The sequence below is a fragment of the Sparassis crispa genome (genome assembly GCF_003851025.1).
Source record: "Sparassis crispa DNA, contig_000001F, whole genome shotgun sequence".
NCBI lineage: Eukaryota > Fungi > Basidiomycota > Agaricomycetes > Polyporales > Sparassidaceae > Sparassis > Sparassis crispa.
In genome coordinates this window covers 1,880,119-1,905,877 of record NW_020939748.1, presented here as the reverse complement: position 1 = coordinate 1,905,877, position 25,759 = coordinate 1,880,119, and the positions used below count along the sequence as shown (strand labels likewise).

The 25,759-nt window shown below is 51.6% G+C and overlaps 10 protein-coding genes and 1 non-coding gene across 11 annotated transcripts; 4 read left to right on the top strand and 7 right to left on the bottom strand.

Moving 5' to 3' along the window:
• Window positions 1-44: 44 nt before the first annotated feature.
• SCP_0206390 (Protein transport protein) lies at window positions 45-6,919 on the top strand (the record flags this gene model as incomplete). The annotated part of the gene is made up of 20 exons (XM_027754552.1): window positions 45-1,546; window positions 1,600-1,755; window positions 1,809-2,082; window positions 2,152-2,336; window positions 2,391-2,913; window positions 2,967-3,088; window positions 3,144-3,340; window positions 3,390-3,712; window positions 3,777-4,237; window positions 4,298-4,403; window positions 4,451-4,639; window positions 4,693-4,866; window positions 4,919-5,024; window positions 5,082-5,412; window positions 5,469-5,752; window positions 5,801-6,004; window positions 6,057-6,353; window positions 6,413-6,554; window positions 6,603-6,729; window positions 6,782-6,919. 20 exons carry the CDS (start codon window positions 45-47, stop codon window positions 6,917-6,919), a joined length of 5,841 nt encoding a protein of 1,946 aa, XP_027610353.1.
• A 150-nt stretch (window positions 6,920-7,069) lies between these two features.
• SCP_0206380 (hypothetical protein) lies at window positions 7,070-11,157 on the bottom strand (the record flags this gene model as incomplete). The annotated part of the gene is made up of 11 exons (XM_027754551.1): window positions 7,070-7,149; window positions 7,210-7,236; window positions 7,291-7,464; window positions 7,513-9,201; window positions 9,257-9,659; window positions 9,719-10,243; window positions 10,297-10,476; window positions 10,535-10,603; window positions 10,657-10,836; window positions 10,889-10,970; window positions 11,027-11,157. The coding sequence occupies 11 exons, from the start codon at window positions 11,155-11,157 to the stop codon at window positions 7,070-7,072; spliced, it is 3,540 nt and encodes a 1,179-aa protein (XP_027610352.1).
• Window positions 11,158-11,713: 556 nt separating this feature from the next.
• Window positions 11,714-13,849, top strand: SCP_0206370 (Eukaryotic peptide chain release factor GTP-binding subunit; the record flags this gene model as incomplete). Its single annotated transcript, XM_027754550.1, has 7 exons — window positions 11,714-12,152; window positions 12,214-12,847; window positions 12,910-13,351; window positions 13,399-13,468; window positions 13,529-13,627; window positions 13,679-13,701; window positions 13,760-13,849. 7 exons carry the CDS (start codon window positions 11,714-11,716, stop codon window positions 13,847-13,849), a joined length of 1,797 nt encoding a protein of 598 aa, XP_027610351.1.
• Window positions 13,850-14,053: 204 nt separating this feature from the next.
• On the bottom strand, window positions 14,054-14,132 carry SCP_t0206360. Its single transcript is given in 2 exon segments — window positions 14,054-14,089; window positions 14,097-14,132. It is a non-coding gene; the product is annotated as a tRNA-Arg (tRNA).
• A 56-nt stretch (window positions 14,133-14,188) lies between these two features.
• SCP_0206350 (hypothetical protein) lies at window positions 14,189-17,213 on the bottom strand (the record flags this gene model as incomplete). Its single annotated transcript, XM_027754549.1, has 15 exons — window positions 14,189-14,540; window positions 14,594-14,900; window positions 14,953-15,025; window positions 15,082-15,142; window positions 15,765-15,886; window positions 15,938-16,092; window positions 16,151-16,233; window positions 16,287-16,340; window positions 16,390-16,525; window positions 16,580-16,616; window positions 16,671-16,752; window positions 16,803-16,881; window positions 16,938-16,974; window positions 17,033-17,106; window positions 17,159-17,213. 15 exons carry the CDS (start codon window positions 17,211-17,213, stop codon window positions 14,189-14,191), a joined length of 1,707 nt encoding a protein of 568 aa, XP_027610350.1.
• Window positions 17,214-17,367: 154 nt separating this feature from the next.
• SCP_0206340 (predicted protein) lies at window positions 17,368-18,161 on the bottom strand (the record flags this gene model as incomplete). Its single annotated transcript, XM_027754548.1, has 2 exons — window positions 17,368-17,496; window positions 17,559-18,161. 2 exons carry the CDS (start codon window positions 18,159-18,161, stop codon window positions 17,368-17,370), a joined length of 732 nt encoding a protein of 243 aa, XP_027610349.1.
• A 238-nt stretch (window positions 18,162-18,399) lies between these two features.
• SCP_0206330 (hypothetical protein) lies at window positions 18,400-19,936 on the top strand (the record flags this gene model as incomplete). The annotated part of the gene is made up of 7 exons (XM_027754547.1): window positions 18,400-18,488; window positions 18,543-18,654; window positions 18,705-18,719; window positions 18,772-18,887; window positions 18,940-19,051; window positions 19,105-19,514; window positions 19,564-19,936. 7 exons carry the CDS (start codon window positions 18,400-18,402, stop codon window positions 19,934-19,936), a joined length of 1,227 nt encoding a protein of 408 aa, XP_027610348.1.
• An 89-nt stretch (window positions 19,937-20,025) lies between these two features.
• Window positions 20,026-20,790, bottom strand: SCP_0206320 (N-terminal acetyltransferase A complex catalytic subunit ard1; the record flags this gene model as incomplete). The annotated part of the gene is made up of 6 exons (XM_027754546.1): window positions 20,026-20,084; window positions 20,149-20,277; window positions 20,335-20,444; window positions 20,503-20,590; window positions 20,647-20,716; window positions 20,770-20,790. The coding sequence occupies 6 exons, from the start codon at window positions 20,788-20,790 to the stop codon at window positions 20,026-20,028; spliced, it is 477 nt and encodes a 158-aa protein (XP_027610347.1).
• A 381-nt stretch (window positions 20,791-21,171) lies between these two features.
• On the bottom strand, window positions 21,172-24,283 carry SCP_0206310 (predicted protein; the record flags this gene model as incomplete). The annotated part of the gene is made up of 3 exons (XM_027754545.1): window positions 21,172-22,431; window positions 22,491-22,777; window positions 22,834-24,283. 3 exons carry the CDS (start codon window positions 24,281-24,283, stop codon window positions 21,172-21,174), a joined length of 2,997 nt encoding a protein of 998 aa, XP_027610346.1.
• Window positions 24,284-24,289: 6 nt separating this feature from the next.
• SCP_0206300 (hypothetical protein) lies at window positions 24,290-24,983 on the top strand (the record flags this gene model as incomplete). The annotated part of the gene is made up of 2 exons (XM_027754544.1): window positions 24,290-24,784; window positions 24,861-24,983. 2 exons carry the CDS (start codon window positions 24,290-24,292, stop codon window positions 24,981-24,983), a joined length of 618 nt encoding a protein of 205 aa, XP_027610345.1.
• A 323-nt stretch (window positions 24,984-25,306) lies between these two features.
• On the bottom strand, window positions 25,307-25,756 carry SCP_0206290 (Probable U6 snRNA-associated Sm-like protein; the record flags this gene model as incomplete). Its single annotated transcript, XM_027754543.1, has 4 exons — window positions 25,307-25,330; window positions 25,382-25,435; window positions 25,490-25,591; window positions 25,643-25,756. 4 exons carry the CDS (start codon window positions 25,754-25,756, stop codon window positions 25,307-25,309), a joined length of 294 nt encoding a protein of 97 aa, XP_027610344.1.
• Between the last annotated feature and the right edge of the window lie 3 nt (window positions 25,757-25,759).

Here is a 25,759-nt window from a genome sequence, read left to right as displayed (position 1 = left end):
TTGCGTTGGACGGTGACCAAGCATCTCCTGCAGCTCGGTGGTCCATGTCGACAATGGACGCTACTGTCCTCGATCAGGCCATGTCTATCCCTCTTCCTCTCTCACCTCCTCCTGATCATGATCCTTCAAATGCTCTATCCGTGCTGCGAGATCCTGTGAACGAGAACTATGCTAGGTCAAGAGAGGGCGAACTAGCAGCATCCCGGGATTTGCCCAGAGGGGAAGACGATGCAGGGCTCGATGCTGGCGAGACACCAGTGAACGATCCGACGCCGTCTGTTCAAAGCGGTTCTACGTCACATCCCGAACCCAGCCCATCCCCGTCCCATGTTTCTACGGACGAGACAGTGGAACCCGAACAGATAGCCATACAGGCCAGAGAGGATGTAGAGTCAGCTCCACCCACTCCGCCTGCGAAACCCATTGTCGTTGCACGTCCCGATGTATTACCCCCTCGCCGAGACAGTCTACCGCCATCTTCTAGTAATGGAGATGCCCGGCGTCCGCATCGCGAGACAGGGGACAAGCACATTAATGGACGCGATTCTGTTTCTGCAAGGCCTTCAATACCTTCACGACCGTCGTCTTCTGCCTCTCATAGGCGCTCACTCACCATATCCAAAGGTCATACAGTCTCTGTGGTTCTCATCTCATCTGCATTGGAGACCATCGCTTCTTCTCGAGAGGCGAAGCGGTCTGCACCTCTCAGAGAGAGTGTGCAGCATGCGTTGGAGATGGTCAAAGCTGGTCGTGGCGGGGATCGGCCTCGCGAGATATTCGAACCGCTGCGTTTAGCGTGCGAGACGCGTAACGAGAAACTGTTAATCGCTAGCTTGGACTGCATCTCCAAGCTAATATCGTACTCGTTCTTCGTGGAGCCTTCGCGGGAATCTCACACTATTACTTCGCCTCCCGCATCTCCCGGCCCCGTCCCTCGCAATTCCAAATCAAATGGTTCGCATGCGCAGCTACCGGAACCTTCACTCGTCGACCTCGTCGTCCACACAATTACTGCTTGTCATTCTGAATCTACGCCAGAAACGGTCTCTCTGCAAATCGTCAAGGCGCTTCTTGCGATTGTCTTGTCGTCTACAATCCTTGTGCACCAGTCATCTCTGCTGAAGGCTGTACGGACCGTGTACAACGTTTTCCTACTCAGCGCCGATCCAGTCAACCAGACGGTCGCACAAGGCGGGCTCACTCAGATGGTGAACCATGTCTTTGCCCGATGCGACCTGGGGACGCCTCCGTTGTCTAGAAGCAACTCAAGTCTGACACTTGCTTCCAAAACCGAATTTACCAGACGGCTATCTTCGACGCCGTCACGGAAATCTGTTTCCTTACCTCCATCGAGCCCACCCTCACGACTGCGACCCTCATCCTTAGCAGAGACCGACCACACTACTTCTATATTGGTAATCGAGGACATACCAGGGACTGGTGAATCTTATCCGGGTGATGTATCTAGCACATTGAACAACTCATTGGACGAGCACGCCGAAGCTCGAGCAAACGGTGATCCTTCTATCGACTCGCACAACCTTCCGTGAGTATCATCACATCTAAGCATTTTGATTGACTTCTTATCGTAATACATAGAGAACCATCGGAGACGGCCGCGAGCGATGGGCTCCAGGAGGACGACCATGAGTATCCGGGTCGACAACTGTCGACGAACGATCTCTTCATCAAGGATGCCTTTCTAGTCTTCAGAGCCCTTTGCAAGTTGACCATGAAGTCTTTGAACACCGAGAGGTCGGCGTTTGTCCATTTTATGCCCATTATTAAACCCTAATGATGGGATTTAGCGAGCGAGACCTGAAATCACACGCAATGAGATCCAAATTACTGTCCTTACATCTCGTCCTGACCATTCTGAATACCCATATGCCTATCTTCGTCTCGCCATCTGCTATAATTTATTCAAGTTCGTCTCACGAAGCAACATCATTCGTACAGGCTATCAATCAGTACTTGTGTCTCTGTTTGAGTCGCAATGCTGTCAGTCCTGTACCTCAAGTTTTCGAAATTAGTGTTGAAATTTTCTGGAGAGTCATCTCGGGATTACGCACTAAGCTGAAGGTCATTTCCATCCCACTGGCTCTATTCTTACGCAATACTGACCTATATTGTTGCGTGATTGGTGTCTAGAAAGAGATCGAGGTGCTACTTCACGAAATCTTCATCCCTATATTGGAGATGAAGACCTCAACTCTGAAGCAGAAAGCGGTGATCCTGGATATGTTGCAACGACTGTCCTTGGATCCTCAGGCTCTAGTTGAGATTTACCTCAACTACGATTGTGACAGCGAGGCAGTGGACAATATCTACGAGCAGTGCGTCTCACGCCGTTAATTCATATAGACATACTAACGTGTCCTGACTGGAAGCTTGATGAATATCATCTCCAAGCTCGCGACTGCTCCTATCACTCACGCTCCTCAGAAGGGCAATGAACCCACCAGTCCGTCTCTTCCGCCTACATCCAAGACACACAATCTTGCAGTTCCCCCTTCGCTCAGCACCAACGCCCTCTCGGGTGTGGGATCTCTAGATAATTCCCCTGTAGGTTTATCTGAGAAGCAGCTAAAAAGACAAGGACTGGAATGTCTTGTGTCTGTCTTGAAGTCACTCGTGACTTGGGGAACCGCCGGTACATCGGGTCCAGACAGCGCAGCAGACCCCGCTCGCTCTCAGATGAGTGAAGACTTCAACCGTGACAGCATCAATGCCGAATCGTCGACGGAGAAACTTTCGGGCCCTCTGAGTGCAGATACCACCAGACAACAGCTATCTCCATCACCAACTCCAACGGCTGACGTTGCAGATGACCCGAGCAAGTTCGAGAGTGCCAAACAGAAGAAGACCACTCTGCTAGAGGGCATTAAGAAGTTTAACTTTAAACCAAGGCGGGTGTGTAACCTCTTCTTTCGACTGCCAGCGTTGTATTCATCAAGCGCTTCAAGGGCGTGCAATTCTTCATCGAGACAGGGTTCATTCCGAGCAACTCACCAACGGATATTGCCAGGTTTCTCCTGGAGACTGATGGACTCAGTAAAGCAATGATCGGCGAATACTTAGGAGAAGGGTATGCCAATTTACTCACTGTTCCACTTGTTATTTTTCTCATACCTGCATTTCAGCGACGAAGAACATATTGCCATCATGCACGCGTTTGTTGACCTGATGGACTTCGGAGAACTTCCCTTCGTCGACTCGTTGAGGACGTTCCTACAAGCCTTCCGTCTACCCGGAGAGTCACAGAAGATCGATCGGTATATGCTCAAGTTCGCGGAGCGATACATCGCAGGCAACCCTCAGACGCCATTTGCTAACGCTGGTACGGGAGACCCGAACAGTTACATAATTGATACTCATGGCCCGTTTAGATACCGCGTATGTGCTTGCGTATTCAACCATCATGTTGAACACCGATGCGCACAATCCGCAAGTGAAGATTCGCATGACCAGAGCTGACTTCATCAAAAACAACCGCGGGATCAATGATGGCGCTGATCTCCCGGAGGACATTCTAACGTCTATATTCGAGGACATCGTTTCAAACGAAATCCGCATGAAAGACGAAGTCGACGTCATTCCAAATCTGACTACTCCTGCTCCAGGTTTGGCGAATGCGCTTGCCAATGTCGGTAGAGACCTGCAGAAAGAGGCGTACATGATGCAATCAAACAACATGACGAATAAGACGGAGGTCAGTCCAAGTCAGCACACTCAAATGTCAAACAATGCAGGGCGCACACTCATAAAATCTTCAGGCATTGTTCAGGACGTTGATGCGTTCCCAGCGCAAAGGTTCAAAGTCCAGTGAACTGTTCTTCAGTGCATCACACTTCGTTCACGTACGACCGATGTTCGAAGTTGCTTGGATCCCTTTCTTGGCAGGTATATCGGGGCCACTGCAAGACACCGATGATCTCGAGATTGTCGAGCTCTGCCTGGATGGATTCAAAAGCTCAATCCGAATAGTCTGCTTCTTCGATCTGGAATTAGAACGGAACGCTTTCGTCACTACTCTCGCCAAGTTCACTTTTCTGAACAATTTGGGCGAAATGAAGACAAAGAACATGGAGGCCATTAAAGCACTTCTAGATGTTGCTGTTACCGAAGGCAATCACCTGAAGGGTTCATGGCGGGAAGTCTTGACGTGTGTAAGTCAACTTGAACATATGCAGCTAATCAGTAGCGGTGTGGAACTGCCAGATGCAGGCCGAAAAGGGTGGGTTTGATCGTGGTATGATTTTACTGCATCCTCTGACATATCTGCATCACCATGTAGCCGTGTCCGCAAACCGCCCACGGAAGAGTTGGTCAATGAAAGTCGTTCCACGCACATCACAGTCGCAGCAGACATGGTTTTCTCTCTCAGCCACTATCTGTCTGGAGTAAGTGTTTCCTCTACCAGAGTGTGCCTGTAATCTCAATTTTACAGACTGCTATCGTCGACTTTGTTCGAGCTCTTTGTGATGTCTCCTGGGAAGAGATCCAATCATCCGGACTTTCCCAACATCCTCGTCTTTTCAGTCTCCAGAAGTTGGTGGAGATCTCTTACTATAACATGAATCGAATTCGTCTGGAATGGTCAAACATGTGGGACATCCTTGGAGAGCATTTCAATCAGGTAAGGTATCACAACATGGGATGGAGTCACGGAGGCCTTACACTGTCTATTAGGTGTGCTGTCATAAAAACCCTCACGTCGTCTTTTTCGCTCTGGATGCACTCCGACAACTTGCGATGCGTTTCTTGGAGAAGGAAGAGTTACCTCATTTCAAGTTCCAGAAGGATTTCCTGCGGCCATTTGAGTACACCATGCTCCACAACTCAAATCCCGACGTGCGAGATATGGTGCGTATAATATATTTCCGAATTGCAATGCTTCATTTTGACTGGTCGAAAGGTTCTACAATGCCTGCAGCAAATGATACAAGCACGTGTCGACAACATGCGCTCAGGATGGCGAACTATGTTCGGTGTATTTTCAGCTGCAACAAAAGCCTCGACAGGTAAGAGTCTGGCTTGCCCATTCATTTCGCGTATGTGAAAACTTAGCATGTCTCTAGAGCGCATCGTGAGCTCCGCATTCGAGATTGTCACTCGACTGAATAAGGAGCACTTCAGCGCAATTGTACGGCATGGATCTTTCGCTGACCTGACTGTTTGCATTACGGACTTCTGCAAAGTGAACAAGTATCAGAAAATCAGTCTGTTGGCCATTGCTATGCTTCGTGGCACCATCCCAGTCATGCTCGCATGCCCTGATTGTGGTTTCGCTGCCAGCGCGGTTCAAAAGAGTCGTGGTACTGATGATCCCATGATCAAGTTCTGGTTCCCCGTTCTCTTCGGTTTCTATGACGTGATCATGAACGGGGAGGACCTTGAAGTTCGACGCCTGTGAATTACGCCTACTTTACCTTCATTTTGATAGTGCTAATGTCGTTGTATCTCAGGGCTCTGGATTCACTTTTCACCACACTCAAGACATACGGCTCTACCTTCCCTGTAGACTTCTGGGATACTGTCTGCCAGGAGCTGCTGTTCCCCATTTTTGTCGTCCTGAAATCTAGCCAAGACTTGTCGCGCTTCAGCACGCAAGAAGACATGAGCGTCTGGCTTTCAACTACTATGATACAAGCTCTGCGGAACTTAATCGACTTGTATACATTCTATTTCGAAACCCTAGAACGGTTCTTGGACGGGCTGTTGGATCTGCTTTGCGTCTGTATTTGTCAAGGTGAGAAACTCGTCACTGGCATGAGTGTATAGCTTACGTTCCTTGCAGAGAACGATACTCTTGCTCGCATCGGCACGTCGTGCTTGCAACAGCTACTGGAGAATAATGTGAAGAAGTTGAGCCCTGCGAGATGGGAGCGAGTTGCTACGACCTTCGTGAAACTGTTCCGGACAACAACCCCTCATCAACTCTTTGATGAGAGTCTACGTGTTGAGATCGACAGCAGTGCTCCAGATCTCCAGGATACTACAGGTACGAAGCTTTCAATGATCCTTATACATAAAACCATCCTCACTTATCGCAGAATCTAATGGCCAGGCTATGGTGCCTGCGCCACTCTCGCCAAATGGAGACCAGCACAAGGCCGACGCGAAGGTGTCCCTTAATGAACGCCGTCGTATCTTCAGACAGATCATCGTGAAATGTGTGCTGCAACTACTGCTGATTGAAACTACCAACGATCTCCTTCGCAATGACGATGTCTATAACACTATACCTCCAGAGCATCTACTGCGCTTGATGGGTGTGCTTGATCACAGCTACCAGTTTGCACGAATGTTCAACGAGGACAAGGAACTTCGCACGGGCCTGTGGAAAGTTGGTAGGTGTTTTGTGAATTACTTTGTCTTCGAGTGATGGGCAGACTCACATTTTGCCTAGGGTTCATGAAGCATCTACCAAATCTTTTGAAACAAGAATCGAGTAGTGCTTCCACCCTGGTACATATACTTCTGCGCATGTACTACGACCCTCGACCCGAACATCAAGCAGCTCGGCCACAAGTTGCTGAACGGCTTCTGCCGTAGGTCTCTGATCATGTCGTTGTTACATGTTAATGACTGTTTCGCAGACTGGGGTTGGGCGTTCTGCAAGACTTCTGCAAATTGCGCGTCGACACCCAGATCAAAAATATCACAGCTTGGACTCCTGTTGTTGCTGAGATTCTCCAAGGCTTTGTGCGTTTCGACGACAAGGCAGTAAGTGGCGTCAAGTCTTCTCAAGAATCATCTTTCTGATCGGGTCTTGCAGTTCGCGAGGTACATGCCTGCGATATATCCTTTAGCGTCCGAACTTCTGTCTCGAGATGTGTCACTCGAGATTCGACAAAGCCTCCGAGAGTACTTCCTGCGGGTCGGGTATGTACAAGGCATCATAGAAAGACCATAATCAGTTCTGTATCATCTAATTATTGTTGCATTTTGTATAATTGTCGCTTTTGGTCTTTTAAAGGTATATATTAGCGGGTCAATCCTAGCAGTGAGATCATAAAATGAGTGTTGAATGTCGAAGATCACAGATAGTATACATTCAATTGCATCAACCCTGGTAGCCGTATGCATTCTGGTATCCGTTCATCCCGGAATAACCCCATCCTGTGGGCTGAGCGGTAAGGAGCGCTATTGAAATAATAGGTAAGAACTTCTGTGCTTGTAGATGAAGTGATGATAGTCACTCACGATTCGGACGTAAAGCGTCATATTTATCTGACAGTGAATTCAGTTGACGGTAACTGAAGGGACAAAGTTGCCCCCACGTACCTGCGCTTTGTGGAACAGAGGTTTCATTAGTGGCAAAAGTCCCGCTCTTCATTTGTGCGAAGACGTTCGCAGGAGACGTGCTCGCCACAGATGATGCTGGAGGGGCTGGTGGAGGAGAGCTAACGCCATTACTGAACGGCAACTGGCCAAAACCAGGGTTGAAGCCTGTAGGGTCTAAGGGAAGGTAAGAAAGATGGCAATCAGTCAAGGCACACTACGTACTGCTCTGCATCTGACCGAAGCCACTGTTGGTCTGGAACGATGGGTTCTGCGAGAAGCCTCCTGCCATTGAGCCAAAGTTTCCGCTCGGCATCGCAGTTGGTTGGGACATGGGACTCGGATTTGGGAACCCAGTTATCTGTGACATCAATGGCTGCCCCGCGTTGGCGAATCCTGTTGGTTGTGCAGAAAGAAAAGACATGGGTTGTGGAGATGTCTGGAATGGCGACTGTGCGCTCTGTGGCCGAGTAGGCACGAAACTGTTGAACCCAGTAGTGGTAGGGATCAGGGGCTGCAACAAGCTCTGATTAGCGGGCACAGGAGCAAATGGTCCGCGTGGCGCGTTGGCAGGTGGTGGCTGAGGCAGTGACAACAACCCCGTCCGTTGCGCCTGGAGATGCTGGCCAGTGGGGATGGGAGAGGAACCCATCCCGAGGCCAGACTGATAACTTATAGGAGGAGCCAGAGACGCAGTCGATGTGAGAGCCGGACCCGAGACAGACGACGCGATAGCTGGGGTCTGATTCCGTATCTGGCTCAGGCGAGCTAATTGGTCGAAGACGTCGTTCTCAGTTGTCTTTGCCAACGATCCTGTCAGTTGTGGCTGCGCCGAGGTAGCAGGAGCCGACACTGGAAGCACCGCAGGCTGTACAGGTGGTGTGGGGGCCACCTGCATACGGAAAGCAGGAGTAACAGATGTTGGAAGTGCCGGTGCTGATGCCGGAGGAGCAGATGGTGCCCGGGGAGCAACAACAGGTGGAGTAGGAGCCAAGGGCTTCGTAGAGCTAGGCCTGTTCGTCCAGGCATCGTCGTCGAATCCGCTGACAGAAGGCATGGCTGAGCTCGACCGTGGAGGAGGCTGCACAGGAAGTAAAGCAGAAGTCGTAGTTGTTTCTGGAGTGGTAACTATCGGGGAGTCACTGCGCAGAATCTGACCAGACGCCGTTGTGATCGATTTCAAGTCAACGCTTGAAGGTGGCAGACTCTTGCTGGGCTGTGGGCGTCCCCGCCGCATTGAACTCGTCTTCAGTGCTCCGTTCGGTGCCGCGAAGAGATTTGGAGGCTGGCTTCTCGACCGACCGTTAGAGGAGCCGTTATCTTCAACCTGTAGCTGTCTAGCGAGCTCCTCATCGCGGCGCAATTGTTCCTGAAGAGCGTCGTTGGAGCTGCTATTCTTCGGCTGCATCTGTTCAATGGCCTTCTTGACACGGATGATGTCGCCTTCGCGCAGCCCAAGAGACCGCATGGTCGACTCGGTGATGTCGGGTAGGATTGCCTCGTCGATCTTGTCCCGCTCAAACGAAGTCGCGTATCGAGTGCAGTCATCGACATCGCAACCCGCGTTGAGGAAGAACTCGAACCAATCGACTGTAGGCCCTTTCTTAGGAGCAGACGTTGCGGTCTTGAAGGTGCTTGAGCGCGCCGCATCTGGCACCAAGGACCTCCTACGTTGCTCCAATGGTTCGTCGTCGTCATCCGCAGACCTGCGCGGAGGGGAAGACTTCTTGCTATTGAGCTTCTCGATATAGCGCAAGTCTTCGGAGGACATCTTCTCCGACGGCACCTCGATGACAACACCATTGACCTTGTGCAATCTCAGCTTGCCGTTCGCGAAACCAAGGAACGCCGCTTCGACGCGGAACTGGCCAGTCCTGTCGTGCCATACGCGAGTGTTCTCAGGAGGGGGGCCACCTGCATACAATACATCAGTTCTGGGTCATACGATCTGGTGCGTGAAGGAACTTACGTCTATCTGATGATGTGCGCCCGGAACTCGAATCTCCATTGGACTTCTTGCGAGGAGACGGAGGAATGCCCGAGGTTGACTCCCTCTGCTTCCTCTGCCGAGCCTCCTCTTCCGCGGCAGCGCGCTCCCTCTCCCCCTCCTTCTCCTTCTGTGTCTCCCGCTCCCGTTCTCTCCGTTTCCTGTCGGCTTCTGCTGCTGCTGCGGCAGCCTTGGCGCGTCGCTCTGCCTCCAGCTTCCTGCTCTCCCTCTCTGCCCGCTCTCGTTCGGCCTTCTCACGGGCGTCCTCATTACGACGTCGGGCCTCAGCGCGTTCCTCCTCTTCCCTGGCGGCTCTTGCGATGGCTACAGCGTCTTCTTCGGGTTCTGCACGGGCCAGTGCTACCGCACGCGAACCCGCTACCGTCTGGTAAACCACACACGAGTGAGAACAGCAACAAGATGAGCTATATGGTTTGTGCGTACTTCGACATAACTGGCAGGCACAACGCCTTCTGCGCCGGAAGCATTACGGCACTTCCACCACTCGTCGCTGTCCCTCTCGATGACTATGAGGCTCTCCCCTTCCTGTACGGACAGCTCGTCCACGCCATCCGCAGTGAAGTCGTATAGTGCCACCGCCATGTCGCTGTTCTCTGCACTCAACTCAGCGGCATTTTCGTGCAGGGCGTCCTCTTCCTCCCCGTCCTCGGAAGGCTCGCGCGGAGGGATGATCTCCGGAGCCGCAGCATCGAAATGGACGGCCTTCTGCGCGGCGCTGCGTAGACGCTCTGGCTCTGGCTCCTCTTCCGCCGACACGCTGGGCCGCGGAGGTGCAGAGAGTAATCGCGAGGACTCGAGCTTGGCGATGATGGCTTCCCCGACGTCCTTCGAGCCGGCGTGGAAGTGCAGGTTGACGGACTCATCCCCGCCGATCTCGATGTGCACATGCTTCGACTTCTCGAGCTTGACTGACTGTATTGCCGAGGTCTGCCATTTCTGCACTGGTGTCTATCGGCTGGGTTGGTGAATGGGAAAAGCAGTGAATGTTTCGGGACGCGCACCTTGTCCGACTCGCTAGCAAAGAACACTGCACCGTTTCCGACGCCGAGAGTCCCCTTCTTCTTCTTGCCCTTCTTATCGACCTCAGAGACTGACCAGGTCTGGATATCGTCAGCTTGTGCCTTTGGCGCAGCCGCTACGCGATCAGCAGGATCGATGTAGACGCTGACGGGACGCGGTGGCTGGAAGAGAGGCACTGTATGAGACAGCATCACGGGAAATTCATACTGGTGTACACACAGACGGAGGGACGACGATGTGAGGTATTGAGGGAATTACTGCCGTTGTAGGTTGCTCCTCGCCCGTAGTCTGAGTGAACGGTTGTGGATGAAATTTAAGATGTCAAAATGCCGAGTACACACCTCCTCGACGTAGTTCCCAGGAACGTACCCGACCTTGCCCTCGTTCGCCTGACTCTGCACCAGCAACCAGTCGTCGTCTTTGTCGAATACAAGAAGGATCTCATCTTCCTTCACATTGAGTTCAGTTGATTGTGTCGCCTCGTAGTCGTACAGTGCCTTCACAACTGAGATATGCTCTGCCTGTGGGTAATATGATAATGGGAGCAGTAAGATAGAGGCTTGGGGAACTCACTGGCTCAACATACGCTGCCGGAACAAGACCAGAAGGTCCATCCTCCTCCTGGGATTCCGGCTTGATCTTGACTTTCCACCAGCTATGTATCGCGATGCAGCGAGGACGTTAAGAACAGATGGACATTGAATGACTTACTCGTCGTCTGTGCGCTCGAGGAGAAGGAGGAGCTGGTTCTCCTTGACGGTTAGCTCTTCTTCTGCATCTGGCTGTGGATCATAGTCATAAGAGGCCTTGAGAACGGCGAGATATGTCTCCTGTTCTGCCATTCGAGAATGGGGTATGGCGGGGTATTGGGTCGAGCTGCAATGATCACATCGGTCCTGCCTGTTTAGCCATGTGGCAACCCACACCCACGGCGCAGCACGCATTGGCACTACTGTCGGCAGTCAACATCCTAACTTTGTGGTGTTGCTCGACAACGTTCTCGTGTCACCGTATAACTCAGCTCAATGTGCATTCCTTGCAGAATGATTCTCTTATGGGATGTAATCAAGGAACTTTTTCAATGTTTCTGCGTGAACTTCGACCGTTTTTCGCATGCAATACATGATCGCGCACATTTGGCACCTGCACCATCAAATCTGTACATACACTGTGCGATTTTACATGACTTGCTGGAAGAGAGGAAGCGAGAGCGATTCCAGGGCGACTCACTTGTACTCGGACCGGGCCACAGACGGTCACTGGAGATGCCCGAAAGGGAAGTGAAAAGTGGGACTGGGAGAGGCTCTGAAGCTCTCGTCTCTGTACATCTGTAACGTTACTCGCTGTCCTTTTGTTTTCGATCTTCCCGAATTTTCTGTCTTTATAATACCTGTAGCAATGAGTAAACTCAATGCCAACGCTTTCAGCTTCGTGCCAGGACAGGCCTTCCGCGTTCCCCAGCCTGCTCAGCCGTCCCCGCCCCCTCCACAGCCTATCGAGCGTCCACCCCAGACAGAGGCCCCCGCTCCCGCTCCTTCCATCACCCTAAACATCGGAGGATCGAAGCCTACACCACCTGCTGCATCTCCTGCTCCCCCCGTCGCTGCCCCGTCGCCCGTGCAACCTCAATCCAAGCCTGCTACTCCTGCTACTCCTGCTCCTGCATCTGTCAAGTCTTTGCATTCGCATTCAGCATCTCCGGCTCCGTCAACAGCATCATCCAACGTATCCACCAAAACCCTCACCCTTGAGAAAGCAAAGACAGATACCGCAGCCATCGCACACGAAGTGCAGTCGGTCGCCGATGAAAACACACTTCGAGATCTATTCGGAACTGGTGTGTACACTGATCCTCGACATTTCTAGTTATTTCTCATATACCGTGTACTGTCCATCAGTCAAGGAGCATCTTAACATTGTCTTCATCGGTCATGTCGATGCAGGCAAAAGCACTATGGGCGGCAATATCCTCTATCTCTCCGGATCGGTCGACAAGCGGACGATGGAGAAGTACGAGAGGGAAGCCAAGGAAGCAGGCCGCGACTCGTGGTACCTGAGTTGGGCACTCGACTCAACCCCCCAGGAGCGCGAAAAGGGAAAAACTGTCGAAGTCGGCCGTGCATACTTTGAAACGGGATCCAGGCGCTATACCATCCTTGACGCGCCCGGACACAAGACCTTCGTGCCCTCCATGATCTCGGGCGCCGCTCAGGCCGACGTCGCCGTCCTTGTCATATCCGCGCGCAAGGGCGAGTTCGAGACGGGCTTCGAGAGGGGTGGCCAGACGCGGGAGCACATCATGTTGGTCAAGACGGCTGGCGTGACGAAGCTCGTCGTCGTGGTCAACAAAATGGACGAATCCACAGTGCTGTGGCAGAAGTCGCGCTTCGACGAGATCAAGGAGAAGTTGTCACCCTTCATCAAGTCCGCCGGGTTCAACCTCAAGACCGACGTCAGCTTCATCCCTGTGTCCGCTTACACTGGCGCCAACTTAAAAGATCGCGTGTCCAAGTCTGCATGCTCGTGGTACAGGTGAGTGACCAAGTCTATGATCGTCGAAAATGGGAGGGTACTCATGACTCCACGAATCGCAGTGGTGATTCACTGCTCGAATATCTCGACCACATGCCCATGGTCGACCGCAAAGTCAATGCGCCCCTAATGATGCCCGTCTCCGAGAAGTACAAAGACATGGGCACCATCGTCGTCGGCAAGGTCGAGTCCGGGCACCTCCGCAAGGGCGAGTCGCTCGTCCTGATGCCGAACAAGGACGTGGTAGAGGTGGCCGCGATCTACAACGAGATGGAGGAAGAAGTCGCTTCCGCGATGTGCGGCGACAACGTGCGCATCCGGCTGCGCGGCGTGGATGACGAGGACATCAGTCCTGGATTCGTGCTTACGAGCCCGAACAAGCCTGTGCATGCCGTACGCAAGTTCGAGGCGCAGCTTGCAATCCTCGACCATAGGAACATCATCTGCGCTGGCTACTCTGGTGTGATGCACATCCACACATTGGCTGAGGAAGTCACACTTTCTGTGCGCGCTATCTATGTTCTCTCTGATCATGCTCAAACTTGTCCCAGGCGCTTCTCCACTACTTCGACAAAGCCACCGGCCGAAAATCAAGAAAGCCACCGCAGTTTGCCAAGCGAGGTGAGTCGACGATTTCATCTATCGGATCTCGGATCAGATTAATTGGCCCAATTCCTCCAGGACAGAAAATTGTAGCCCTGATAGAGACGACGGCACCCGTATGCGTAGAGAAGTTCTCAGATTACCCGCAGTTGGGGCGATTCACGCTGCGAGACGAAGGTCAGCCCTCTCGTCGATGTTCCTATCGCTGTTATTGATCGTTTCCTGTAGGCAAGACAGTAGCCATTGGGAAGGTGCGTCCAATCCATGTAGCTATCAGGCATGGTACTGATCGAGCGCTTTGTACCACAGATTACGAAGCTTGTGGAGGGCATTCCGGAGGAGGTAGTAGATGGCTTCGGAAACCTTTCCGTCGGAGCAAACGCCAATGCTCCAGCTTAGGAGGGTAGTAGCAGATGTTCATTGGTGTGAGTTCGCGTGCGCTCAATGTAGGAGAGTGTACTTCATGTACATCCATTGAGTTGATGATAACCTCGTATTACATCATGAGAGATTCTAGTTCCCACATGAGGGAATAAATTGCAAAAAGAGCCAATCTATAAACTTTGAATGAGGCTCAAAAGAAACTCCTGTGAGAGCATCGGATGACCGCCGCAGGGGTCGAACCTGCAATCTCCTGATTACCAAGTCGTAGTCAGACGCGATGCCATTTCGCCAGGCGGCCACGATACTCGGTGTACACAGAATAGTAATGATGTGAAATGACAACCCGACGGGTACCTACTCTGTACTAATCTCCCCTGACCAGAGTAACAAGTCATCCCTCAGAAGCTGAAGAATCACCAGAGTATCCTCTAGACTTGGCCCAGAGTACGACGGGTCCGATGCTACAGCGATCGCCTCATCAAAGGCATGCTTGGCGATGAAACACGCCCTTTCAGGACTCTCGACGATGTCGTGGTAGTAGACAGCAAAATTCAGCGCCAGGCCGAGACGTGTGGGATGCACGGGCTCTAGTGTGCCCAGCGCATGCCCATATGCAGATTTGTACGCCTCAAGCGAACTGGCCGAGTATTGCTCGTGCAGTTCTTGGTGTGATATCTCCGCGAGATACCGATAGTAGTCGCCTTTCCTGTTGCGATGCCTCTTAAGTCTGACGTCGTGTACAGAGGGAGAGACACTTGCATCTTGCAATAGAAGACTTTCTCTTCTCCAGAGTTTGCAGCGGGTATCAGAATCTGCTCCAGCAAGTCCACAGCATCCCTGCAAATGTCGGCCAAGTCCTGCTCGATTCGCTCTTTTTCTACTAGCATGAGTGCAACATGCTTCGCAAGGCCACCGCGGGCGTGCTTCTGTAATGTATCGATAGTGCGCCAACTGCCGCGGTGAGAGGACGTGATGTTCTTGTAGGCGATGGACAGCAGATTGCGCTCGTCAACGGTAAGTTGAGCATCGTTGGCTGAAATAACGGTCTTGAGCTGGGCTATCACATCTGGCACGCTCTTGTTAAGCGGGTCAAGTAGTCGCGAGATGTCCAGACTGACCGTGATACCTTTCCGCCTGATCGGCCACCTTGGCGAGGTACAGAGAATCAAGTCGAGACAACGTGACGTTCATCTACGGTGTGTTGAGCCGCAGCGCTGCGAATCAACAATGGAGAGGATACTACTCACGATGGCAGAGGTATCTGTGGGATCGTGAGTAAAACGAAGGACAGACTTGTACCATATCGGCCTGAAGCGTGAGTAAGAGTACCTCCCCGGGGCACAGGGGAAGCCTGCAACGTGTACGTCGTCGTTTTAGAACGGCGGGAATACTTACCTGTGGCGCTTCGCCGTGCCCTAGAACACCGAATGATACAGCAGCTGATTGGCCATCGGATGATGATAAGGTTTGAAGGCAGTTCAGCAGAACCGATGAAGCCAGAAACAAATACCGAAATACCTTCCAGAGTTCACGGACGTGGTGAATTTATGGCTTCCGTACAATAGTAAAGTTTGGGACGCTCAAGCTCATCGTATGCATCCAAGCCCACGCTGGCGAGGTAGTCGAAAATCCTGTTTCGTCCTGGCCAGCAAGAGTTTTTGAGCGCAGAATTGAATATGACAGAGGAAAGATCAAGTGAGTCATCGTGTAATAATACTGACCCCACGGTGGGCTCAGCGAGAAAGATCGAGTATGTATCAGTCGAAGAAATTGTCTTCGTGCACTGGCGGACTGCATCCGCATCCGTGACTGTTCTTGCGCACAAAGGAGTGTCGTGGAACATATCATGTAAATGCCAACACCGTGGAAGGAATACTCATACAAGGAGGACTTGGCTCATTACTTCTTGCATCCGGAACGACCGTTTTACCATCCCATCTGCTCCATGGTCCAGCCGGACACAAGGCCCTTCTCGTCAGGCTTGTTGCAGAGACGTTCGTTTCGATCAAGACCATTGATCCGCTTGATATCCTCCGGGTCCAATGTCGACAGCTATGGTCACTTAGGACACTCTGATACGCCCGAAAGATGTAAATTACTTACGTTGATGTTATCCCTTTGCCTTTTGGCGTTGGAACTCTTGGGTACGACAGAGACTCCACGCGCTACATGCCATGCGAGAACAACTTGCCCGGGAGTGACCTTGTAGTTCTCTGCAAGCTCCACGATCAGTGGGTCGGAACGCACAGTGGCGTAACCTATCGTCAAAGCAATTCAGAGACACATCGCAACCTCAACACTGAGATTGGCTTATACCCGTGGGTGTGTATGCCGTCAACACAATGCCCTTTACGTCACAGTAGGCTTTCAACTCCGACTGTGCGAGATAGGGGTGCAGTCTGAGTACCCAGTCAGTGATGTGTAATCATGGATGATCAATCGAGATGCTCACTCGACCTGATTGACAGCGGGAACCACTTTGGCTGTGGTGAGCAATTTCTCAAGACTGCAGAATCTTGTCAGACAAGGTTAGAGCTAATCCAGATTCAACACACTTCTTCACTGAGAAGTTGCTGACACCAATGGCCTTAGCCTTTCCGGCTGCATACACTTTCTCCATTCCGGCCCACGTTTCATTGAAAGTAGGAGAATCACGGATAGCGAAGGGGCCATCATACTCCGGGTCCTCGTCTACAGTGAGTGTTGGCACATTCGTCACATGAAACGAATCATGAAACTACTCACCAGGCCAGTCAATCACCTGGGGCCAGTGCAACAGGTACTGCAGAGAACATAAGTGCTAGACGCAAGGTGGGGCCCACTCAGGTGTATTCACCAAATCGACATATTCAGTACCCAATTTGTTCAGACTGTCTCGCAGGGACTCTTCTACGGCCCGCAAACCCGGATGGTTCCATCTAGAACCCAAGGTGAAGACAAAATCAGCTGAACAGCTATATGAGCTTACGGCAACTTGGTGGTAATCCAAATGTTCTCTCGAGGTATACCCGACTGCTTAATAGCTTCCCGAACGTACTGCTCAGTGCCTGTAAATGTGAACTTTGAATCGAGCACTCCTGCTTTCTGCGAGTATTCGACATACCGTATCCCCATGCAGTATCGATCAACTTATAGCCAGACTGACCAAGAGCAACTGGGTCACAACGTGCGCAAGGCTTGCATCAATATTCATCTCACTTCTAAGGCGGTAAGCATCCAAGCCGTCGCCTCCGCGCGCTGCTCCTTCGTAACGCCGCTCCAGCCGCCCAGCCCTGGTGACAGAACCGTCAAACATGTAACCAGGCATCGAACTCTGAAACTCACCGACCGCGGGCATCAACGCGCCTGTGTTCAGTTTGAAATACGGGACTGAAGACATGGTAAAAATAAAGGTGAGGAGTCAAGCTGAGATACCCGCGGTCAGTTTCGACACTGCTTATATATGGTGCTACTGACTATATCTCGATCTGATAATCTCTTCCTCCACGATTCAGACAAGAAAGCCTATGCGGGAAGTAGAGATACACGACCTATTATTCCTCGGGGAAACTAGGTGTCACCTCGATGCCTTCCTCTTCATCATCAAACCACCGTTCTTCCGCATCCCTGTCACGAGCGGTATCCCACCGCTCGTCCCAGTCAACCTTATCGTAGTCAATTGACTGACACGGTAGATAACATCATTCCTGTGCCATATGGAACAATGGCACAAAGTCATGCGTACCTCGAGCAACCCATAGATGAAACGTTCTTTGACTGAACGCAAGAAGAGAGACTCTGCATCTTCAGCAGAAGCCTCAGGTGTGAGGTTAGCAGGCTGCTCTTCATTGTCCTCGTCTTCACTCTCGTCCTCTTCTGGCAGGGAATCAAGCAACTCCGCCTGTTCCCTTCTCAACGTCCTGATTCGTTCAAGCGCGCGCTCCTCCTCGTAACCACCAAGCAACATCCCGAGCTTTCCAACATGCGGCTTAAGGCTGCCTAGGAATTCCCTCTCAACCCAATCGCGTTCATCTGCGGCCTCGTGCTGTCCCGGACGTTCGTTGCCCCAGAGAGTGGGCCAAGTCACTTTGGAGGAGGCGAAGCGGAGTTCCACAGGGTCAGTCTCCGTGTATCTTAGCCGTCTGTTACGAATAGCTGAGACTACCGTTCTCTGTTTCGGAGTGGTAACGGAAGAGAATAACATCGACAGGTGAGGGGGTAACTCGAGAAGATGCTTGAGGAGGAACTGAATGGGATCGGCGTTGGGAGATGGTTCGTACTGCTCGGGTAGACCGAGATAAGACAAGACTAACGATCCTTTAAAAGCATGAGGAGTGTTTCCAGACATGTGAGGATCTTCTGTTGTAGCAAAATACTGGCTGTCTGGAGAAAGCAAAGACTCTTTGCTTTCTCCGGAAAGGATACGCACACGTGATGCCTGCATAACGTCATCAGGCGATCGCGCTTTGACTTCAGTAATGACCGAATCAGCCCGATTCCGCAGATGAGTACTGAGTACTGAGTCGCGGTGTAACTCTGCGTCGATATATCTGCATGCCTCCTGTCCCATGTAAATTTTATTTCCAATGGACAAGTCCACCTCTAACACAACTACGGCTGCACCAACCACCGAGCCTTTGCCTTCTGAGTTGCTGCTTGTTGTATTCATACACGGGTTGGTTGTCTCTGTCGATGAAGCCCTGTGTTGCACACTCATGTTCATGTGCAGATTTAAAGGGGCAGATACCTCTTTTGTCGAGTTCCCGCAGAGGCTGCAGCACATACTCTCAGAGGCTATAAGAGATATTGTCGTTGAGAGTGTCATATTCCCTGCGTACGAAGTGAGTTTCCACACAGTTGCATACCGTGGAACTTCATTGAGATATGATAGACGAAGGGTGAACTTGTAAGGCTTCAGTCTGCTCTTGTCGTCCGATGCAGACTTATTCTATTCAAAGGATGCGGCAGTCGTTCACTTTGCTGATTGGCTGACCAACCTGACTGTTCAACGCGAGGTTGCCAACGGCCTAGGGGGCGGTGCAGGGAAGGCAAAGGTCGTTCTTTGTGGTCACAGGTTAGTCAAGGCTGTCTACTTGATGAGAACACCATTCGAAACCATCCCTTAGCATGGGAGGACTTCTCGCAGCCGACGCTCTTATTGAGTTTGTCCGCACTCGTCCAGATGCCAAGGCTCCGCTATGGCCTAATATTATCAGCTGCCTAACTTTTGATACACCAGTACGTTCACGAGTCAAATAAAGAATGCTCTACTGAAGCTATCTCGAAACCAGTATCTTGGTCTCCATCCTTCAGTTTTCAAGAATAGCGCTACTCAAGCAGCGACTTACATTCGTAATGCACGCGAAGCCTTCTCCAATCTCGACATGTTCGGTGCTAGAACTTCACCGGCTGCTTCTGCTGCCGCGAATATGCCCAAGGCAGCCATCGAACCTCCTCCCATCCAGGCAACGACATCTGTTTGGCAGAAATGGGCACCTGCAGCCTATGCTGTAGGTGGAGCTGTGATAGCGGGTGCTGCAGCTGGTACAGCGTACTACAAGCGCAAAGATATTGGGACTGGGTTCAAATGGGCAACAGATCACATGCAGTTTGTGGGCGCGTTGTGGCAGGAATCTACTTTGCAGAATCGACTGAAGATGCTCTTGGAGATAGAAGAGCATGTGGGCGTGGTGTTCCGAACGTAGGTTGCTCATAAACTTCTGCTGTCATGTACATTGAAACTTCGCTAGGTTCTATACCTTCCTTCCAGCGAGCCCCCCCTCGTACTCCGAATCTCGAACGTTTATCATCTTGCCACGCCCAATGTCTCCACTGGCAAAATATTTCTTGCAAGCTCCGAACACCATTGCTTGGGACGAAATACAGGCGCACACGGGCATGTTCGACAGTAAGACTAACGATGGCTATTACGAACTCGGACTCTCCGTGGCACAATTGATCAGAGGAGCTGTTGAGCACAGTAGAGGCGCGCTCACGAATACGCATGCAGAGGTTGTGGGGGCGACACCACCTGCAGGCTGTCCAGCAGTGACGATCCTACTCGATCCTCAAGAGGGTCGTCAGTCGGAGGCCAATGACAGTATCATACAGACACCGGGATAGACCTCCGCGTCTGTTGCTCTGGCTAAACCCTGGGCAATATGTACATCTACTTTCTATATATGAATATTACGCCGTGGAATCCGGGGTCGTCATCGCGCGAGATGCTTGAGAGATAACTGCATTGCGTAGGCATCTTCGCCGTCGGCGTCTGATCAACGAATTCATTACATCTTCATACTGGCATGCGTGTGTAACCGAGAGATGATACTCACAATACTTCTTCTCTACCCCCTTCACGGTAAACCCGAGAGTATCTCGGTACAGACTCAACGCCGCTCGGTTTGACTTGCGGACGTGCAGTGATACGTAAGCTGCTTTGTACACTGTCGCCATTGCTTCTTCTGCATGCGAATTCAACGGCACGTTCTGCGGCGCAACGGAGAGTGAGAGATACTCACGAGATTGTACCATCAGTCTTTTCGCCAAACCGAGCCGACGATACGACCTTAGGACAGATATTGATGTGACGTGGCCGTGAGGGTCATCGTCAGGACCTACTTCCTCTTCCCTGAAGAGGGAAAAGTCAAAGTTTAGCCTGCGTACGTGCCCGTATAAAAGCCACTCACATTTTTGCCAGAATATATCCCACTATCCGGCCTTTATTATCCTCAGCCACGTAGGAAAGTTGTGGCCATGTCAATGCATGATACAAATCTTCGAGATAGAGACATAAGTTCCATATACGTCTTCCGATGGGATAGCATACGCACAGTACCTCAGCGTGTAGTTCTCCGGCAGGTTCTGCAGGTTGCACGCCTGCATGCCCATAAGGTCGTCTATCTAGCAGAAATCGCAAACCTGCTTGAAACTATTAAGAATGAACAACTGCCTACCCGTGCCGGTCGAACATTCATGATGAAGTTATAAACCTGGAGGGACGCCTTGAAGAAGGTGCAAGTATAGTGCAAGTAGATATTCTAGCGCCCATACAGCTTATGTAAGTGATGCCCCCCCGGTTCTTGGCCCCGTTTGCAAAGTGTGCAACTGTATGCTATCTAGTGCAGCAGATAGGCCTACGTACATATGATTCACAAAGACAACACTTTCTGGAGTACATAACTACAACGTCGGACTGGCAGATAAAAGAAGTGTGGCAACGTCATGGTAATCCGTAAAAGATGCGTACTACGCTACAGAGAAGATGACAAGTTGCGGATGCATGAAATGGCGCTTCCGCATACTATAGAACAATGTGTGATGCACACGGAGGATACAAAGTGAGATGAATTGTGAGCCTAATGACCGTGCGGATCACCGTCTCTACCATTTGCAAGTCCCGCCGCACCTTCGTGAGAGCTGCCGCCAGAACCCCGCCCACCAAAAAAGAACGAGCTCGCATATTGCTCGGCAGCGGTGAGCGTATTTCTCAGACTTCGTTTGACACTCCGTCCTCTCGAATCAGTGTCACGGCTCTCCACAAGTACGGGCTGACTCTCGAAGGCAGATTGGACGGACTCATGTAATTCTCGAGTCGTCGGTGATGAGGACATCGACCGTGAAGCGGCTTGATGATGACTGGGTGACCAGCCGACAGGAGTAATACCATGCTGATACGAGTTTGAGGAGTTTACCAAGACGGTTCTTGTATCATGGTTGTGGTCGCTTTGACCCTCGTTATCGTTGACGGGAGCACGGAAGCCATGCGGGGTTGCAGACACTTCCGAGAGCGCTGCTGTAAATGTGGAAGAGCCGGTGGGCGATATGACATATCCTGCTGAGTTCGTGGAAAGAACACCATAAGATGTTCCTGCCATGACGGTCTCGGCCCCACGTCGGCCATTGCCCTGCACAAAGACTGTGCTGGGGCCAGGTCCAGTACCACGTCCATGCCCAATCTCTGCAAAGACCAGATCAGGTGTCACCACACCATGTCTTGCCGAAGTAGGTGCTTCTGCGTATGTGCGGAAGAACGCGGTTCCATGCGACTGGTTTGTGCCTGTGCTGCGATTAGAAGCCACATCGCTCGGTGCAGGCGACGTTGATGTCTCGACGATTGGTTGTTGGCCAAAACCAATAGAACGTCTAGGGACACTCGCGACCCGGGTCGATGAAGACGGACCACTCAGCCACGTGGGAGCGCTGAGAACGCCTTGCCGTGGTACCGGTTGATTTCCACGATCTCTTGACATGGCTAGTTCTCTAACGACTGCTCCTGAGGGAGAGGGTCGAGAAGGTGTGCGTGAGTCGGAGTTATCGACGACACCACTTGGACCGTGAGACAGAATGGGGTTAGGATGCGGAGTAGAATCCGCAGAGCCCTCCTCGTCCTCGTCCTCGTCCTCGCCGTCATCTGCACCTTCACCATCATCTGCGGTTTCAACGTCGTCGGGATATCGCGCCCGATACTCCTCGTCAAATTCATCGTCATATTCTGTGGCAGTGGCATTATCGGCATCCGTCATAGATTGGAATAGGACCATAAGATATTCTCGGAGTTCTGTAACGCCCTTCCCAGAATAGACGCAGAACGCAGCCCTTTGTGTTGAATTAAAGTCCTATAAACAACTGCATGTCAACAAGACGGAAGCATATATGTCCATATATAGCGACGTGCCTGGGGAGGAAGTCGACAAAATTTCTGCAGCTCAGGCCTGCGGAAAGCGGGTATCCCAGTCAGACTGAGATGAATGAGCTTTGGAAGCTTCTGAAGTAGGAAGTGAACCGCCATGACGGTGATCTGATCGCAGTACGACAAGTGGATACGCTCAAGGGTCGCGTGTCTATCCGCGAGAGCGTATATGGCCTGGTCGGTCAAATTATTGACACGCACGAGACCAATCCGGCGCAATTTCTGCAGGCTTGATAACTCAAACACCGACATATCTGTGAGTTGTAAGCAATCTGTACTCAACGAAGGGTGATGAGCATAGTTTCAGGAAGACTAGGGGGCAACTGACTGGCAAGATCGATATACCGCAAGCGCGAACACGAGCGTGCTAAGCTCTTGATCGAGCGGTCGGTAATGCTGCCTGCATGTCCAAGATGCAGATAGTGCAGATGCTTTCCTAGTTTGCAAATATTCTCGACGGCGACGTCCGTGAGCAGTGTGCATTTCGCCAGGACCAGATTGCGTATTTTAGGTGCCACTGAGATGATGCCCTCGATCGCATCATCAGTCAGTAATGAGCAGGCCGTCAGGTCGAGCATACGCAGATGCTCAAAAGGACGAGAAAGGCGCAAGGCAGGGAGTTTGTCGGATGACAACCCCATAGACGACGGGAACGGGTTTGCCCCAGTGATAATCTCCGGCCTTGAAGGGGTTGGAAATGCCGCATCGGTGAGCTCGACGCAATGTGATAGCCGCATCTCGCGCATTTGCGTGGTGTACGTCCAGATATCACGGACGGAAATATCTGTGATGTTGCTGCAATCATTGAGATCAATTTCAAGCAGCAGAGGACATGACTTGGCAAGCGCAGACACGGGCTCATCAGTAATCAGCTCCACATTGCTGAGCTTCACCCGGCGAAGGAGGGGACATCCGGCTGCAAGGGAGAGAATAGCATTGTCCGTCAGCTTCTTGCAATAACCAAGGTTTATACCCTGTAGCTTCTTTGTAGACGAAGCGAGCGCGATTATGGATCTGTCGGAGACTTCGGAAACGCCCGTAAGGTCAAGAGCGACGAGGTTTGGACAACATGGCAGCACACGCATTAACCCATCATCGGATATGTTGTTACAGTTAATGAGTGTGAGGCGCTCGAGCCGCACACATGGTGCAAGGCGTGAAAGGAGTGAATCGCTGATGTCGGGTGCGAGAGATAGGAAGTTTAGTCGACGGATGAATTGGGCATACAGGAAGGTCTGATCGACCCCACTCAGCACTCGCAGCATCTTGACCAAGGTTCCCAGCTTGGAAAACGAGGGTCTATACCAGAGGAGCTCGACGGAGCATTCGCACCAAGCACGCGAGACTAGCAGCGCATGATACAAGTCTCCCGATGAATGGAGATGTTTGAGAATGTGTATGAGGATTTCGGGGGGTAACCGAGACGCCTGACAGCGAGGAGGAGTGTCGGCGGCATGTGGCAAGAGGTGTAGTCGGGAAGACCACTGAGCAGGAGAGATGGCAAGAGCGTCGGGGGATGGGAAGAATGCAGATTTATTATAGTCGTCCTCTTCGTTATCGGACACAGAGGTACTCGACTGCGTTGGGGATTGGCTCCTGTACATTGTATTCGACGAGAGAGTGGGTGCTGCTCGTCGCAAAGAGGCGTTGGCAGCGAGAATCACACGTGTAGACGGTTGTTGTTGAAGGGCTGGCGACAACGTTAACCTGAGCGCCTGGACGACGGACGTTCCGGAAGTCAGAGTAGCCTCTTTCGGGTCGTGTCCAGGCTTAGTCATCGAACGATGGATGAGAGGACGCCTAAGGACACAGACGTGCAGGATACTGCTATAAACCCACTACTCTCTGGAACATTCACTCTTACTTCCCCTTCGCCACCTACGCATGTTCCACGACAGATGACCGATATTCCCTCACCAATAGGTCCCACTCTCGAGCCCTCCGAAGCCAGCCTCCCAAACAGCTACACCGTCAAAGCTAGGCTACCAATTACAACATCCAGCTGTGACGTCTCTTCCTTTGAAGCTCTGCTGAAGACAGCAGACCTTCCGCTCCCTGGACCTGCATATTTCTGCGCTCGCAGAGCGCTATGGTGGGCGCCAGGTCCCTATCCAGCTCAAGTCGTGGAAACATCTCCTTCGCGACGGAAACTTGAGAACTTACTCAATGAGGGGGGCGCAGAAGAGAGCAAACAAGTTTGGGATGCTGGGCTGGCTAAAGTGTGGGAAAGCCTTGTAAGCGGTGTACGACTAAAGAAACGTCTTCCACTCAGCATGGTGGTTCGTACTCTATTCATGTGCTTTTCAACCCATGATGATAACGATCCACGCCTATCCTCGCTGTCTGACCTCCAAGATTAAGATTCTGAAGGCAGGCTGGATACAGGATGGTACATGGCCCAGAGGTGGGGTGGCTCCCGAGCCAGACGATGTTTTAGAGAGCTCGATTGCGCAGATCGAACAAATTGACGCAGAGTGACTGGCCTTCACTCCTGACTCAAAGAAAGGAACCACGGCCTTTTAGATACCCCACGATACGAGTTGCATACTGACATGGCACACCACCCGAGAATTGAAGAACCTTCGGATGGAGAGTTTTGGTTCGAAACGGTGTATATAAACTATCTCTGATCACTCACTAATTTGAGCTTGTGACACATCGCTTTGTGGCAAATCGCTGACTCGAAACTGCCGTTACGTGGCGAGAGATTGTCGATGTGGAGGCACGCACAGTTGGCACTGAGTGATACAAAGCGAATAGCAACGCACAATGCAAACGGCCAACCAGCAGCTGACCTCTCGTCATGTCCGTGAGGGTGGTGATACCTTCAACATACTTAGCACTTCACGCTCCAAGGTTGTTATTCAGATACTCACTAGGATTACACCATCCCCTCGTACAAACAGCATCTCCATCTTTCTCTTCGCGATCTGTATGGCGACGCTAGTGAATATGTGATCAATACTCACCAAAGTGGCACCTACATTCACCGTAGCCTGCCCATCCGTTGCACCTTCAACTTGGTCAACAATCATTATGGTTTCTTCGACGTCGCTCAAGATAAGATTCATGTGCCCATCGTAAGCCTGTATGATGCTCAGTGCGAGTGATATCGCTCGTGAGGGTATGGCGCGCACATGTAGGACACCAGTGAGTTCACGGTCACCTCTCAATTTAACGAACACACGTTCGCTTAGTGACAGCCTGATGAGATCGAACGGTTCTTGAATGCCAGACGACGAAGAGTCCATGTC